Genomic DNA, 17,169 nt, shown 5'->3' on the forward strand with positions numbered 1-17,169 from the left:
TTAAACTCTTACCACTGTCTCACTGCTCCCTCTCAGATCAGCTCTTTAAATTCTCACCACTGTCTTACTGCTCCCTCTCAAATTTGCTCTTTAATCTCTTGCCGCTGTCTCAACGCTCCCGCTCAAACTCGTTCTTTAAATTTTCAACACTCTCTTTGCTCTCTCTCTCAGATTCACTCTTTAAACTCTCACCACTGTCTCACTGCTCCCTCTCAAATTCGCTCTTGAAACTCTCACTACTGTCTCACTGCTCGCTCTTGGACTCGCTCTTTAAACTCGCATTATTGTCTCACTGTTCGCTCTTAGACTCGCTCTTTAAACTCTCACAACTGTCTCACTGCTCCCTCGGACTCCGTCTTTAATCTCTCACCATGGTCATATTGCCCACTCTTAGGGTCACTCTTTAAACTCTCACCAATGTCTCACTGCTCCCTCTCGGATTCGCTCTTTAAACTCTCACCGCGCTCTCACTGTCCCTTCTCTGTAAACTCTTGCCGCTGTCTCACTGCTCCCTCTCAGACCAGATCTTTAAATTCTCACCACTGTCTTACTGCTCCCTCTCAAATTTGCTTTTTAATCTCTTGCTGCTTTCTCACTGCTCCCCCTCAAACACGTTCTTTAAATTTTCAACACTCTCTTTGCTTTCTCTCTCAGATTCGCTCTTTAAACGCTCACCACTCTCTCACTGCTCCCTCTCAGACTTGCTCTTTAAATTCTCACCACTGTCTCACTGCTCCCCCTCAAACCTGCTCTTTAATCTCTTGCAGCTGTCTAACTGCTTACTCTCAGGATCACTCTTTAAACTCTCATCACTGTCTCACTGTTCCTTCTGAGGCTCACTTTTAATCTCTTGCTGCAGTCTTACTGCTCCCTCTCGGGCCCAATTTAAACTCTTCCTGCTGTCTCACGGCTCCCTCTCAAACTCGGTCTTGAATCTTTCATCACTTTCTCACTGCTCCCTTTCAAATTTGCTCTTTAATTTCTCACCGCTGTCTCACTGCTCCCTCTCAGACTCACTCTTTAATCTGGAAAAACTCAGCAGGTCTGGCAGCATCGGCGGAGAAGAAAAGAGTTGACGTTTCGAGTCCTCATGACCCTTCGACAGAACAGTTCTGTCGAAGGGTCATGAGGACTCGAAACGTCAACTCTTTTCTTCTCCGCCGATGCTGCCAGACCTGCTGAGTTTTTCCAGGTAATTCTGTTTTTGTTTTGGATTTCCAGCATCCGCAGTTTTTTTGTTTTTATCACTCTTTAATCTGTCCTCAGTCTCACTGCTCCCTGTCTAACATCCTCTTTAAATTCTCACTGATTTCTTACTGCTCCCTCCCAGATCTGCCCTTTAAATTCTCAGCACTGTCTCACTGCTCCCCCTCAAACTCGCTCTTGAAACTCTCACTGCTGTCTTACTGCTCCCTTTCAGACTCGCTCTTTAAACTCGTGCTGTTTTCTTCCTGCTCCCTCTTAGACCTGCTCTTTAATTTCTCACCGCTGTCACACTGCTCCCTCTCAGACTTGCTCTTTAAGCTCTCAGCACTGTCTCACTGCTCCCTCTCAAACTCAGCTTTCAACTCTTGCCACTCTCTCACTGCTCCCTCTCAGACTTGTTCTTTAAATTCTCACTGCTGTCTCACTGCTTCTTCTTTGACTCGCTCTTTAAATTCGACCGCTCTCTTGTTGCTCCCTCTCAAACTCGCTCTTTAAACTCTTCCTGCTGTCTTGCTGCTCCCTCTCAGACTCACTCTGTAAACTCTCATCACTGTCTCACCGCTCCCTGTCAACCCTGCTCTTTAATTTTCAATGCTGTCTCTCTGCTCCCTCTCAAACTCGCTCTTGAAATTATCAATGTTGTCACACTGTTGTTCCCTCTGAGAATTGGTCTTTAATTTATCTTTACTGTCTCACTGCTCCCTCTCAGACACGCTCTTTAAACTCTTGCCATTCTCTCACTACTCCCTCTCAGACTTGCTCTTTAAATTTTTGCCACCGTCTCAGTGGTTCCTCTCAGACTTGCTCTTTAATCTCACACCACTATCTCTCTGCTCGGTCCCAGTCCCCCTTTGTAAAACTCCCATCGCTGTCTCACTGCTCCCTCTCAAACCCGCTCTTGAAACTTTCACCACTGTCTCATGGCTGCCCCTCAGACCTGCCCTTTAAACTCTCACCACTGTCTCACTGCTCATTCTCAGATGTGCTCTTGAAATTCTCAATGCTGTCTCACTGCTTCCTCTGAGACTGAGGGCTGAATTATCCCCCCGTCGGGGAGGTTGTGCGGGGCCGAGCGCGAACCCGATCAGCGCCCCCAATCGGGGATGTGTGGCCATTTTATGTGGGTGGGCCAATTACGGCCCGCCCAGCGTTACGCTTGTCCAGCAGTGCTGTGCGAGCTGGGTGGGGGGAATTCCCTGAGTGGTTCCCTGCGTTCTTTTGTGCATGCGCGCAAAAGAGCACAGATCTCCCTTAGGCATGGAGGTGCCTCAGGGAGATCAGTTTGATATGCGTAAATTTAAATAAGGGGAAATTAAAAATTTTAAAACATGTCCCTTCATGTGACACTGTCACATAAGCTGGCACATGTGAAAGAATTATTTTTTAAATTTTTATTGACTTTTAAAACACTTCATGAAACCTCATCCCGCCCGTGGATGAGGTTTCATGGAAAATGCGAAGGCTGTCTGGGCTCTTTGCCTGCCTGCCAACATTAAGGTTGGACGGGCATCTCAGCTAATTGAATTAATTACTTTTTAAGTGGTCTTAATAGGCCTTTAACAGTTTGGCGGGAACTGAAAATCTAAATGATGCGCGGTGACGCCAGGACACACGCCCGATGTCACCTCGTGCCATTTTACGTGTCAGCGATTGGGCCCCACCCCCGCTCTCCCACCGGAGAATTCTGCCCTGAGTCTTTAATCTTTCATCACAGTCCCACTGCTCTCTCTCAGATGCGCTCTTTAAACTCTCATCACTGTCCCCACTCAGGCCCCCTTTTAAAATTCCCACCACTGTCTCACTGCTCTCTCTCAGACTCACTCTTTAAACTCGTGCTGTTGTCTTACTGCTCCCTCTCAGACCCACTTTTTAAATTCTCACCACTGTCTCACTGCTCTCTCTAACACTCGATCTTTAAACTCACAGCACTGTCTCGCTGTTCCCTCTCAAATTTGGCTTTAAACTCTTGCCACTCTCTCACTGCTCCCTCTTAGACTTGCTCTTTAATCTCACACCAATGTCTCACTGCTCCCTCCCAGTCTCCCTTTTAAAATTCTCGCCGCTGTCCCACTGCTCCCTCTCAGATGCACTTTTAATCAGTTGCTCCAGTCTCACTGCTCCCTCTCAGAGTTGCTCTTTAAATTCTCAGCACTGTCTCACTGCTCCCTCTCAAATTTGCTCTTGAAACACTCACTACTGTCTCACTGTTCACTCTTAGACTCGCTCTTTAAACTCTCACAACTGTCTCAATGCTCCCTTGGACTCGGTCTTTAATCTCTCACCATGGTCATACTGCTCACTCTTAGGGTCACTCTTTAAACTCTCACCAATGTCTCACTGCTCTCTCTCGGATTCTCTCTTTAAACTCTCACCGCGCTCCCACTGTTCCCTCTCTGTAAACTCTTGCCGCTGTCTCACTGCTCCCTCTCAGATCAGCTCTTTAAATTCTCACCACTGTCTTACTGCACCCTCTCAAACTCGCTCTTTAATCTCTTGCCGCTGTCTCACTTCTCCCGCTCAAACTCGTTCTTTAAATTTTCAACACTCTCTTTGCTCTCTCTCTCAGATTCGCTCTTTAAATGCTCACCACTTTCTCACTGCTCCCTCTCAGAGTTGCTCTTTAAATTCTCACCACTGTCTCACTGCTCCCTCTCAAATTCGCTCTTGAAACTCTCACTACTGTCTCACTGTTCGCTCTTAGACTCGCTCTTTAAATTCTCACCACTGTCTCACTGTTCGCTCTTAGACTCGCTCTTTAAACTCTCACAACTGTCTCACGGCTCCCTCGGACTCCTTCTTTAATCTCTCACCACGGTCATATTGCCCACTCTTAGGGTCACTCTTTAAACTCTCACCAATGTCTCACTGCTCCCTCTCGGATTCGCTCTTTAAACTCTCACCGCGCTCTCACTGTTCCTTCTCTGTAAACTCTTGCCGCTGTCTCACTGCTCCCTCTCAGACCAGATCTTTAAATTCTCACCACTGTCTTACTGCTCCCTCTCAAATTTGCTCTTTAATCTCTTGCCACTGTCTCACTGCTCCCCCTCAAACTCGTTCTTTAAATTTTCAACACTCTCTTTGCTCTCTCTCTCAGATTCGTTCTTTAAACGCTCACCACTCTCTCACTGCTCCCTCTCAGACTCGCTCTTTAAATTCTCACCACTGTCTCATTGCTCCCCCTCAAACCTGCTCTTTAATCTCTTGCAGCTGTCTAACTGCTCACTCTCAGGATCACTCTTTAAACTCTCATTGTTCCCTCTGAGGCTCACTTTTAATCTCTTGCTGCAGTCTTACTGCTCCCTCTCGGGCCCAATTTAAACTCTTCCTGCTGTCCCACTGCTCTCTCTCAAGTTCGCTCTTTAAACTCTCATCACTGTCCCCACTCAGGCCCCCTTATAAAATTCTCACCACTGTCTCACTGCTCCCTCTCAGCCTCGCTCTTTAAACTCGTGCTGTTGTCTTACTTCTCCCTCAGACCCAATCTTTAAATTCTCACCACTGTCCCACTGCTCCCTCTTAGGCTCACTGTTTAAACTCTCATCGCTGTCTCACTGTTCCCTTTCAGAAGTACTCTTTAGTCTCTCGCCACTGTCTCACTGTCTCCAAACAGGTCCCCTTTTAAAATTCTCACCACTGTCTCACTGCTCCTTTCAAACTCGCTCTTCTTATTCTCACCTCCGTCTCACTGCTCCCTCTCAAACTCGCCCTTCAAATTCTCACCGCTGTCTCACTGCTCCCTCTCAAACTCGCTCTTCAAATTCTCACCGCTGTCTCACAGTTCACTCTGAGGCTCGTTCTTCCAATTCTTGCCGCTCTTTCACTGCTCCCCCTCAGGCTTGCTCTTTAAACTCTCGCTGGCTGGGCATCAAGGATCCACAGCAAAATTGAAGTCCACGTGGTGGGTTTGTATCTGGCACAAAGGAAGATGGTTGTGGTTGTTGGAGGCCAATCAGCATGGCCCCAGGACATCAGTGCAGGGGCTTTTTATGGCTGTGTCGCCAGCCCAACTATCTCAGTTGCTTCATCAATGACCTTCCCTCCATCAAAAGGTCAGAAGTGGGATGTTCGCTGATGATTGCATAGTGTTCAGTACTATCTTCAAATCCTCAGATACTGATGTTGTCTGTGCCCACATGCAGCAAAACCTTGATAACATTCAGGCTTGGCTGATAAGTGGCAAGTAACATTTTGTGCCACACAAACCCCTGACAATGACATTCTCCAACTAGAGAGAATCTAACCACCTCCCCTTGACATTCAATGTCATTATCATTGCTGAATCCCCCAACGTCAACATCCTTGGGATTACCATTGACCAGAAACATAAACCTGACTCGCCACATAAATACTGTGGCTACAACAGCAGGTCAGAGACTAAGAATTTTGTAGTGAGTAACTCACCTGCTGATTCCCCAAAATTTATCCTCCATCTACAAGGCACAAGTCAGGAGTATGATGGAATACTCTCCACTTGCCTGGATGAATGCAGCTCCAACAATACTCAAGAAGCTCTACACCATCCAGGACAAAGCAGCCTGTTTGATTTTGCACCCCATCCACTATCCTAAACATTCACTGCCTTCACCACCAATGTACAGTAGGAGCAGTGGGTACCTGCAAAATACCTTCGACAGGACCTTCTTAATCTGCGACCTGTGTCTTCTAGAACAGACTTGTCCGGCTGGCAACCCGTAAGTCAGATTCCATCCCATGACCCCTCTCTACCTGGTCCGCCAAACATGAAAAAGACTTAGGTCGGGATTTTCCAGCCCTGCTTGCCACTGGGAACTTTTGGTTCTGCTGAAAGTTAATGGCCTGCTACATCTCCCATGGAGCTGGAAAATCCTGGCCTTACAATTGAAAAATGTTGTAAAGCTGCTCATCCAATCACAAGCTGGATTCTCCCTGCATTTGAGAAGGTTGATTTTCAAGGCAAGTTCCAGGGCCTGGAGCAGGAGTGGGAGCAAGAGTGGGGGTCAGGAAAAGGAACAAGGGGACCGGAGCCTGGAGTGAGAGTGGGAGGCGGAGTGCATAGAGGGTGGGGGTGGAGCGGGTAGTGGGAGGGAATGGGGGGCAGAGGGCCTGGAGCCAGAGCATGGGGTCCCGATGCCCAATCCAGAGTATGGGGGGCCAGAGTGAGAGCAAGAGCAAGGGGCCCAGAACAAAAGCGAGGGCAGGGGACTCAGTGACAGTGGGGGGTCTGGAGCGAGATTGAGAATGGTGGGCTCAGAGCCTGGAAAGAGAGCTGGAGCGTGTGAGGTTGTGGATCGAGAGTGGGGTTGCAGGGAGGTGGAGCGAGAGTGGGGGCCTAAGAGCAAAAGTGAGAGCAGAGGGCCCAGAGAGTGATGGGGAGGTTGGCGGAGCAGGAGCAGAGGGGAGAGCCTGGGGCAAGAGCGGAGCCCACCAGAGTGAGAGTGTGTGAGAGAGGAGAGAGCATGCGTACGTGTATGTGAGAGCGAAGAGAGTGTGTGTGTGTGAGAGAGAAGAGAGTGTGGGCGCTGGTGTCTGGTGGTTTCTGTGACGTGATTGGACAATATGGTGGGAAGGGCAGAAATCAGTTTCATGACGTGAAACCAGTTTTCAATCGCCTGCTCTGCCTGTCAATGGTGGGCCGCATTTCCCACCATCGGATGTCGGGAACCTCACTGTAATATAACTGCATATAATTATAAGCCCAGCCTGCTACAATCATCCCCCCACGCTGGATTATCCGAGCATTTCAGTGTTATTGTGTGCTGACGTGTTTCACAACAGCATATCTAAGGCATGCACTTAGTGGGCTGCACTTTGAGGGGAACTCAGGTGAGTGCACAGTAACATTACACAGTGCTTGCCAGGTTTGCCTGTTGGACTTCAAGGTTGAGGAGCATTGGGCAGAGTGGTGGAAGCGGTCCCTGTGGTTGAGGCAAGATGAGGGGGGGGTGGTGCACAAGGGCTGCCTTGCAGTTGAGGTGAGTTGATGTGCGGGGCAAGGGCTACCCTGTGGTTAATGGTGGTGCACAAGCACGTGTGGGGTTGGCGGGGAGGGAAGCAGCCATGCATTATAAAACCTTGCATGAATTGACCATTCCTCCACAGCTGAGAGTGTTCAGGTGTAGCCACATTGACATGCTTGGAGATGGGCCTCTAGCTTATCTGCCCACTCAAGCAACGCAGAGGCATGTAATTGCCACCAAGTGCTCCAAAGCTTTTCACTCCTTGCACACAGACTGGAAACTAATGAGTGCTTCAGTGGACTGCAGAACAACTGGGCACATTGTACAATCTCCTTGCGGAAGCTGGCCATGGCGCAGTCACTGGTGGAGGCATTCACAGCCCCTTGCAATGTCATTATTCCAGTTTGGACCAGTTTCCCCAATGGTTCAAGCTAACAGTGCAGCCTTGCAGTGTGGGTTAGGAGAATGCCCGTGTCTGAGCTGAGAGCACAGCATGCAGCCCAGTGGGCAAAGTTGCTGCCAATCAGTCGGATGGAGTGGGCAGAGGAGGGTAGGGTTCCTGGCAGCCATGCAGTGCACTAAACTCTGGCCATCCAAGTGGTGGCCAGCACACTCCTGGATGCGTTGAGGGGCCTTCAGACTTAACTGAGACAGGTTTTTAGAACACCCAAACATCTCTCTCTTTTTCATCCTGCAGGAGGAAAACAGAGCCTGGTGAAATAGTTATATGCCTCGTGGCATACAGAGAGTGGAGACGAGGTAGCAAGGAGTGTGAGGTGCCTGGCTGGGCAGAGGGAGTAGTAGCACCCTCAGGGAGAAAGGGCGGCTGGGTCCCCACACATGCAGCTGAAAAGCCACAGAGAGCCAATGCTGGTTGGCACCTAGCTAGACCTAGGGTCTACAGACGCCGCCTTTCAATCCCGTAGAGCACCGAGAACCAGTGTCGCCGAAGACATGGAGGGCATCCACTGCCATTGGCCATAAAATTGACTGCAGTGTTCAACTTTTATACCAGTGGCTCCTTTCAGGGCTCCACAGGTGACCTGTGTGGGATATTGCAAGCCTCCACCCACAAATACATGCATGAGATCACGGAAACCATCTTCGCGAGGGCACACAACTTTGTGCATTTTGCCTGGGACCAGGAAAGCCAAATGCAAGAGCGATTGGATGTGCCCAGATCTCAGGTTTCCCACAGGTGCAGGGTGCGATTGACTACAGTCATGTGGCACTCAGATCTCCATCGCAACAAGCAGTCAACTATGTCAACCGCAAAGTCTTCCATTCGCTGAATCTGCAGCTGGTGTGTGACCACCACAAGTGCATCCTGCAGGCCTGCGCATGGTTCCTAGGATTTGTCCATGGCTCTTACATTCTCTGTCGGTCACAGATCCCAAACAACTTCCAGGGTCCACACAGGCTGCAGGGACAAGGGCTGATGACACCTGTGCGGTGGCCTCAGACTGCAGCAGAGCAAAGGTATAACAAGGCTTGTGTTCGTGGTGAAGCAAACCAAACCTGAAAATGAGGTTCTGGTGTCTGGACCTGTCTGGCGGAGGCCTGCAGTATAGTCCAAAGGGTGTCACGCATCATCGTCGCCTGCTACGTCCTTTACAACCTGGCGCTGCAACAGGGAGGGGAGCTGGCTGAGATGGAGATGGAGGAGCTGGAGGTCTTCTCCAATGAGGAGTCCATTGACGGGGATGAGAGTGAGGAGCTCCTGAAAGGTGACGATGACGGCAGTGAGACCCTCTCACTAGCCAGATGAGGCAGGCAAACTCAAGAAGTCTTCATAGCTGCTAGATTCATGGAGGATGATGATGACATGCGGTGAGGAGACACCATATCCTCACATTGCATCTGCGAACATCTGACTCCTGTCTGGCTGATGGCAATGCACAAACCCTCTGTTATTAGGCTCCTGTCATGGAGAAGCAGCAGAGGCCCTAATCGTCGCTCGATTGCAGGAGGATGATGATGACATGCAGTGAGGACATTCCACAGATCTTCACGTAGCCTCTATGAATGCCTTGACTCCTGTCTGGCTGACGGCAGCTCACTTGCACTCTGTGATCAGGGTCATATCATGGACATGCAGCCATGAAACTTTAAATGCACCTGATCCTTTGTCAGCCTTCAGCACCTGACCCCTTCAAAAGCACAGCGTCACTGGTCACAGGTGCTGAAGAGATGGGTACCACCCCCACCTTAAAGATGCCGAGAGCACACAGAGAGAATGATGGAACTCTGTGATGCCTGCCCACGATATTCTGGCAGCAATGACAAACACCATCAAGGTGCAAGCACCACTAATATGTCCAGGGAGTGTTCGGCCAGATCATCACTTTGGTCTGAAGGCTGCACAAAGCACAGGGAAGAGGCCCTGAACTGAGACATCTGCCTTTATGTGGTGCAGAAAGGTTTCACATCTGAGTGACAGGAACATTTCTCATCAGAACAAGGAGCCATAGGCAGGGAGACATTCTTGGGAGTTTATCTGCAATAGTGAACATTATGTACAAGTGATTAACACCCATGTGCAGGCTGTACAATTACATCTTCTTAATCTTCCTCACCCTGCAGCTACCTCTTGGTACTCCTCAGACATCCAAAGGGGAGGTGGAGACAGCCTCCTGACTGCTACGCCCTGTCTGTGATGACCTTGGCAGGCACCCTCTGGAGGACCAAATCCTGGAGGGCCCCGGCCTGCTTTTGGAATCCTGCTGTGTGGCAGTGACACCCTCCTCAGCCTGAGGAGCTGGATTTGCCGGGGTCACAGGAAGAGGGGATTCGGATGGGCTGGATACTTCCGGAGTCACCTGAGTGGATGCCCCAGGGTGTGCACCTGCTGATCCTCCTCCATATGGGTGTCCATGGGGCTCTTAGCTGATTCCTTGAGGTGAAGGGGTAGCTGGAGTGTGATCAAGCTGCCCAACACCCCTCTCGCGTACACACTGTTGGAGGCCAACTTTGGTGCCAGCGATGGAGTTCAACCCTCGCAGCAGTGCAGGAGCGATGTTCTGGACCAAGGTCTCCATGACAGCCAGCCAGTGTTGACCTCAGTGCGTTGGCATGCCGATGCTATCACCTCAGCCTGAAGGTGGACGGATTCATCCATCGTGCTTTAGAATCTGAGGAGTGCAGTGGACATCCCCTCCTGATCTTTCTGAGTTTGCCTTTGCAGCTCCTGCAACTGAGGTATTGCTGAGTCCAGAGGCCTGTCATCTGACTTGGACTCAGCAGTTTTGTGGCCTCCAGCAGTTCTCTGAGTACTAGAGATCTGGGAAGTCCCTGCCACTGCCTGCTGTGGATCAGACAATGCGATGTGTTCACCAGATTGTGATTCTGAGCTTACTTTAAAGCCAGGTCCCACTGAGATGTGTGCCTCTGCGCTGGTGGAGGGTGTGGGTGAGCACTGTGACGGGTCTTCAATGAAGGTGCCTTCAGATTCCTTCAGAGGTTGCTTCAGGGCTTGACTGAAGGCTCCCAATTGTTTCCCAATTGTGCGTGCGAAAGCAAGGAGAGATAATTAGTGTATGGCAGCGGATTCTGAACAGGACACATCACTCACATCATGGTTGTCTGATGGATGTTGCATTGCTGGATCCTCACTTAGTAGAGCATTGCCGACCTCACCATCAATGCAGGAACAGTCCAGATCCTTGGTGGCCAGCTGGATGGCTCTATTTTCAAAGTCCGTGAGGACCTTGATTTCAGGCATCCCTCCACCAGTTTGTGACCTCCCTCTCTTGTACTTCATGAACAGAGATGGAGAGAATATAAGCAGGATGCTGCCAGGCCAGATGCTAAGTATGCCTGGCCAGGCATGTGTGGGAGGTGAGTGGTCCCATGGACAGGATGAGGACAATGAAGATGTGTGTGAGAGTGAATGGCGATGTCCCTTGAGCTGGCAGTGAGTAGGATCCCTGTGGATGTGTGATGGTTTTGTGAGTGTGAGTTGAGAGCGAGAAGAGTGACTTACCCTAGCGGAATGGAGGAGATCATTCATCCTTTTTCGCCACTGGTGGCTGTCCTCTTTTGTAAGCTGTTGGTGCTGACCGCCACTGCCACTGCCTCCCATGCTGAATTAGTGATGTCGCTGCCCACTCTGCGGCCAGAGCAGGGATAGAGGACATCTCGACAGGCTTCCACTGCGTCCAAAAGGCGCTCAACGGATGTGTCATTAAACCAGGGGTCTGCAGCCTTCTTGCCTTTCGGGGCCATGTTTGCTTTGCAGCAGTCCTAGGCTGGAGGCTCAGAGTTTTGCACATGGCTGCACTATAAATAAGGCGCTTGGTGTGATGAAGCAAAGGTGATGGTGTGGCGGAGACCACCCGCCATTGAAAAGGCTTGTTTTCCAGGAATGCTTAATTAATGAGGTGGACTAAGATGATACGGCGTGAAAAGCTGCCATTGCAGCCAGCGTGTAAAATGTCCTTCCCGCTGCTACCGCACTTGTTGCAAATGTGGGATGATTGCGCCCTGTGTGAGAGGGAGAAGCGTGCGTGCGTGTCAGAGAGACAGGCGAGCGTGGGTGGGTGTCAGAGAGAGGTGAGAGTGCAGAGGTGGGTGTCAGAGAGAGAGGTGAGAGTGTGCGAGCGTCAGACAAAACATTGTGTGTGTGTGTGTATGTATGGGAGAGAGAGCATGGAAAAGTATGTATATGAGAGAGGCGGGGGGGAAAGAATGTGTTTGCGTGTCTGTGAGAGACAGAGCAGCGTGTGCATGTAAGTTTGGCTTACTTCCATTCTGTGTTTTCACTCACCCTCACCCGCACTCTCACCCAATCTCACAGTGAGAGTGCTCACTGGGAATGAGCCGGACATACAAACTCTCACCATCTCACACTCTAGTGGTCACCTTTATTTATTACTTTTTTAAAATGATCAATTTATCGTTTTAACACTTTTATGCTCAGCAAATTGTTTCTTTTCATACGTCAGGTTTTCTTTTGAAATTCATGCTTAATTTTGTGCCAAACCTTAACTTTCTGAAATTTGCTCAAGGGCCCCTTGAGTGAGAAAAAAATTGAAATGTGGCCCCTCTTGCAATAAGGTTGGACAAGCCTGTCCTTGAAGGACAAAGGAGGCAGAGCATAGGAATACTACCACCTCCAACTCACACCACCATCCTGACTTGGAACTCTCTGTTGCTGCATCAGAAGTATGAAAATCCCTCCCTAACAGCACTCTGAGTGTACCTACACTGGATGGACTGCAGTGGTTCAAGAAAGCAACTCGCTACCACCTTCTCAAGAGCAATTATAGATGGGCAATAAATGCTGGCCTTGCCAGAAAAGCTCACAATCCATGTAAGAATGAAAACAACTGGGTAGTAGTGGAACAAATACTGAAAAAAAAATGGCAATTCAATGTTAGAGACCTACCTGTTGCAATTTTTGAATGGGTCCTGATCTAGGTGGTTAGCATTCCTGCCCAAAACCTAGCAAGGACCTAATTAATATATTAAAATGAGAGTCCCATGACATTATCTAGCCTCAAATACCATTTTAGTATTGACTGCCATAATTTCTTCCGCAATCTGCAATAAACCATGGAGCATTACAGACATGGAGATGACATTTATGGTCCTACATAAAGTGATTAGTGAATCAACCTCTTAAGGGTGTAAGCAAATATGGCAATGACTTTTTTCATTATTCTTGGAACATAAGGCTTAAAGGTCTCCTTGAGTTGAACTCCCTTGAATGTCCCTTGCTATTTCTGTTTCCTTCCCACTTCAGATTGTTGCTCCATTGACACATTTTTTTCAACTCTCCCATTAAGACACTGCTTCAGGCCCACTTTAGTCTCTGCCTTGCTTGATTTCCCACTGTCCCAAATGGAAAGATGCCCATACACAGTGTGATTGATTTCTTTTTCTTTTATGGAATATGGACATCACTAGCAAAGCCAGCATTTGTTGCCCACCCCTCATTGAACTGAGTGGCTTGGTAGGCCATTTCATAGGGCTGTGGGTCTGGAGTCACATGTAGGCCAGACCAGTTAAGTATGCCAGGTTTCCTTCCCTAAAGGACATTAGTGAAGCAGATGGGTTTTTAAAATAATGAACACTGAAAATGCTGGAAAAACTTCTGCTTCAGAAGAAGAGACATTCGGACTTGAAACATTAACTCTGTTTCTCTCTCCACAGAGGCTGCCAGACCTGCCGAGTTTTCCTGCATTTTCTGTTTTGATTTTAGAGTTTCACAATATTTTGCTTTTATCTTAGGGATTTTTAGAAAATGACAATCGATGTTTATTCCACAGTCATCATCACTGTGGTTAGTTTTCAATTGCAGATTTTATTAATTGAATTTAAATTCCACCAGCTGCCATGGTGGGATTTGAATCTATGGGGAGGATCTTCCGGTCGCCGAGCCGGGGTGGGGCCCACTTGCCGATACGTAAAATGACATTGGGTGGAACTCCCGATGTCACCCCGCGTCATTTCCATTTTCAGGTTGGTGGGGGTGCAGCCGAGTCAGCTGTGCGCCCGCCAATCTGTCAACAGCCTATTGAGACTATATTAAAAATTTATTAGCCTCATTAATGGACCTGCCCGTCCAACCTTAGGATTGGCAAGCAGGCCGGGAGTCCTGGTGGGCTTAAGAAAAAGCATGAAACCTCATCCATGGGCGGGATGAGGTTTCATGAGGGTTTTTAAATATTTAACAAAGATTTCAGTAAAAGTGATGGACATGTCCCAACTCATGTGACAGTGTCACATGAGGGGACATGTCAAGGAAATATTGCTTTCATTGGTTTAACATTTTTAAATTTGAAGCCAATCTCCCTGAGGCAGCACTTAATTGGCCTGCCAACGTAAAATGGTGGTACGGCCCCAATTGGGGGTGCTGATCGGAGGTGCGCCTGCCCGCGCCCACTCCTGCACAGTCTTGGCTGAGGGAAACCCCTCCCACCTGCACAGGGAGCACATAGTGCTTCCTGGCGGACGTCACGCTGGGTGGGGCTTAATTGGCCCGCCTACGTAAAATGGTGGTATGCCCCCAATTGGGGGTGCTGATTGGAGGCGTGCCTGCCCGTGCCCGCTCCTGCACTTCCCCCCCCGATGGGGGGAAAGTTTTTACCTATGTCCCCAAAGCATTAACCTGGGCATCTGGATTACTAGTCTAATAACATTAGCACTGGGCCACCATCTCCCTCAGAATGCTAGCAACTCAGCTCCTGTTTTTAAACAAGGCCTGATCACAAAAATCAATTGGACCAATGTCATTGAATGGGTAAAGTGCACATTTCACTCACTGCCCACCTGATGTACCAATTTAAAGAAATGTATGTAATATACTGTTAAATAGAATTCCATTAGAAAAAGGTTTGCTGAGTTTCATCACTATCTTTTGAAAGTCTATCAAATTAATCTACTAGACATTGATAAGTAAAAGAGAATACACAAAAGCACAGTTACTCTAATCGATAAAAGGCATGTCTCTGGATTATGATGCCTGCACTTATAACTGCATTACAATGGCCAGATAATTTGTTCTCATTCATTTGGTGGCAATAAAAAGAAGTAATTTGAAAACAACAGTAAACTAACACTTTGTGCTAAATAAAACCAATTCCTTCTTTGCAAGCATATTGGGGCACATGGAAGTCAAAACAATCTTTTCTGGGAGACATTTAGTTGAAACCTAGAGTATAATTTCGGCACAAAAGTAATGGTAAACAGTCGCAACTTTCTGTTACCTGGTGCTGAATTAAATGTAGTGGGAGTGCTGTCCTCTGAGAGAGTGGAGTTGTGCTAGAAACTTCCAAGCCCTGATTCTTCTGTCTCTTTAGGCACTCCAGGTGAAATGATGATCTTCTCCCTTCAGGAAGCAAGGTACATTAAACATTGTACTTAGTTGTTACGGATGTATTACTAAGCCTAATGAGGACTTTGTTGATTCTGGTTTTATTAAAAAAACTATCATTGGATACTTTTTCACCTTGAGTTCAACATTTCATCTTCTTTTGTCTATGTTTTACATCCTTTCTCTCTTCTCCTGAGTGTATATTATATAATTAAAATACTTTATCTGTATTGTGTTGGTACATGGTTTGTCATGCCCAGTGAAGGCATGTCCTATTCATAACTTTACATGTGGACTGCAGTATTTGTGGATTCAGTACATAAGTTTCTGGAGCTGTCTTTTATTTGAAAATGAACACTGAAAGACTGTTAAGATGGCTGCCAAGAGTCATGTGACTTATGCAATTTCTGCATAAAGGATTAACTCATGTCTGAAAATGCATCTGGAAAGTTCAAAAATGCAAATGGGGTTCTTAGGTGCAAAGGGGCCATTCTTACCAGCTTAGTAGAAGGGATCTAATAAACAATGACTGCCAAATGTGTCAAAGCTGTGAAGATAGAATACCAAATAAGATATTCCAGTGAGCTAATTGTAACTAGTATGTTGATGGGTTATCAATCATTCCCTCATTGTGTATCAATGATCCTGGCTCCAACCATTATGTGGACATTAGAAGTTGATCATCTGACCGAAAGTGTCTTTAGATACCGAAATGTATTTATCTCAAGACCCAGAGAGAAACTCAAGCAGTGTACACAACACTAGTTGCAGGACATCAGCAGCAGCGAGGGCAGTAGACCCAACCCTTTTAAATCTGGAGACTGTTACATTTATGAAGTCTCCCAGCCTGATTCCTATTCCAAGCCCACCTATAAAAAAAATTGATCTCCTGGTAAGAAGAAACTACAAGTGACTAACTTCGCGATCTGCTGAACATCCATCTCTTTAAGAGAATCCTGCAAGAATCCCTGATATATGACTACAGTTATTGAAATCACCTAAACTACCTTTTCAACGTGAAAGCACACCCTTTGCCAGGCCTGTAATGAATGTTTATTCCTACAACAAGCCAGACCTTTGAACAATGAATAAAAATACCTGGAAAAACTCAGCAGGTCTGGCAGCATCTGCGAAGAGGAACACGGTTAATGTTTCGAGTCCATATGACTCTTCAACAGAACTAAGTAAAAATAGAAAAGAGCTGAAATATAAGCTGGTTTAAGGGGGGTGTGGGACAGGTAGAGCTGGATAGAGGGCCAGTGATAGGTGATAGTGAGGAGATTGTGATGTACAATTAATGCACATCAGTTGCTTCTGATGCAGACAGATAACATGCAAATTTCATAATGCCTGCTCATTACCATGATTGTAGTATGTAGACAGCGCTAACCATACTGTTGAGCAGGGGGCCCAAAATTGTGAAAAGCTAGGACCAGTTAAAGCCAGCCTGCACCTGTAAAGGGGAGGTGAATTATGGCTGGAGCAGATGCTGGAAGTCAATCTAGAACTGATTCTGAGCTGGAAAAGACACAAGAAAGGCACACCAGGGAGAAATCACCAGTTCAGATCCTGACTCATCACATACTTTAGAAGATAACTTAGAGGCGGGTAGTGCATGTGGTGAGTCACAAGTAGGACACAGCAAGGGCAGCAGGCAAGGTTAGCATAGGTGCCAGTTGCCTGAAAGGTGAGGTTGCACATGAGTTGTGCTGAAAAGCATTCAGCTGAACACTTCCCTGGGTCATGCTACAGAAGAAGGCCTATGGGTATGCAGAATGAAATGCTTTGTACATTGTCAGGCCCGTTAGAAAGGCTGCATTCAATATGAAGGAACTTGGCACTAACAGGACTTTGTACAAAACTTGGAGCCATTCTTTTCAGTATGGAAATGGTGGTCAACTCTATTAGCCCATTTGTGGATAATGTCTGACGGATAATGTCTTAGCTTTCATTGGAGCACAAGCAGAAGGCACCCAATATCTGGGCGCTGAAGTGGAAGCACAGAAATTTGTTATGCAAAATGAATTTGTGCAGTATAAGCACATTACTATCATCCAAGCCCAGTTTACTGCCACCCAGGTTTAGAGTGCTACCATCATGTCTGTGGATGCCTGTAGTTAAAGGGATTTTCAGGGTATCACAGCAGTCCAACAAATGGTCCTCTTGCTAGGATTGCTGAGGCACCACACAATGGGAGTGACAGTGTCTCTG

General features: G+C 47.7%; 1 protein-coding gene across 1 annotated transcript in view; it reads right to left on the reverse strand.

The window, feature by feature from the left end:
- cacna1c (calcium channel, voltage-dependent, L type, alpha 1C subunit) overlaps nt 1-17,169 on the reverse strand; it is a 1,373,114-nt gene that overhangs the window by 40,872 nt on the left and 1,315,073 nt on the right. Inside the window, exon 45 of the mRNA XM_041215565.1 lies at nt 14,852-14,973. Within this exon, the coding sequence (XP_041071499.1) occupies nt 14,852-14,973 (122 nt within the window). The remainder of the gene's footprint in view (nt 1-14,851; nt 14,974-17,169) is intronic.

This window comes from Carcharodon carcharias, chromosome 21 (genome assembly GCF_017639515.1).
Source record: "Carcharodon carcharias isolate sCarCar2 chromosome 21, sCarCar2.pri, whole genome shotgun sequence".
NCBI lineage: Eukaryota > Metazoa > Chordata > Chondrichthyes > Lamniformes > Lamnidae > Carcharodon > Carcharodon carcharias.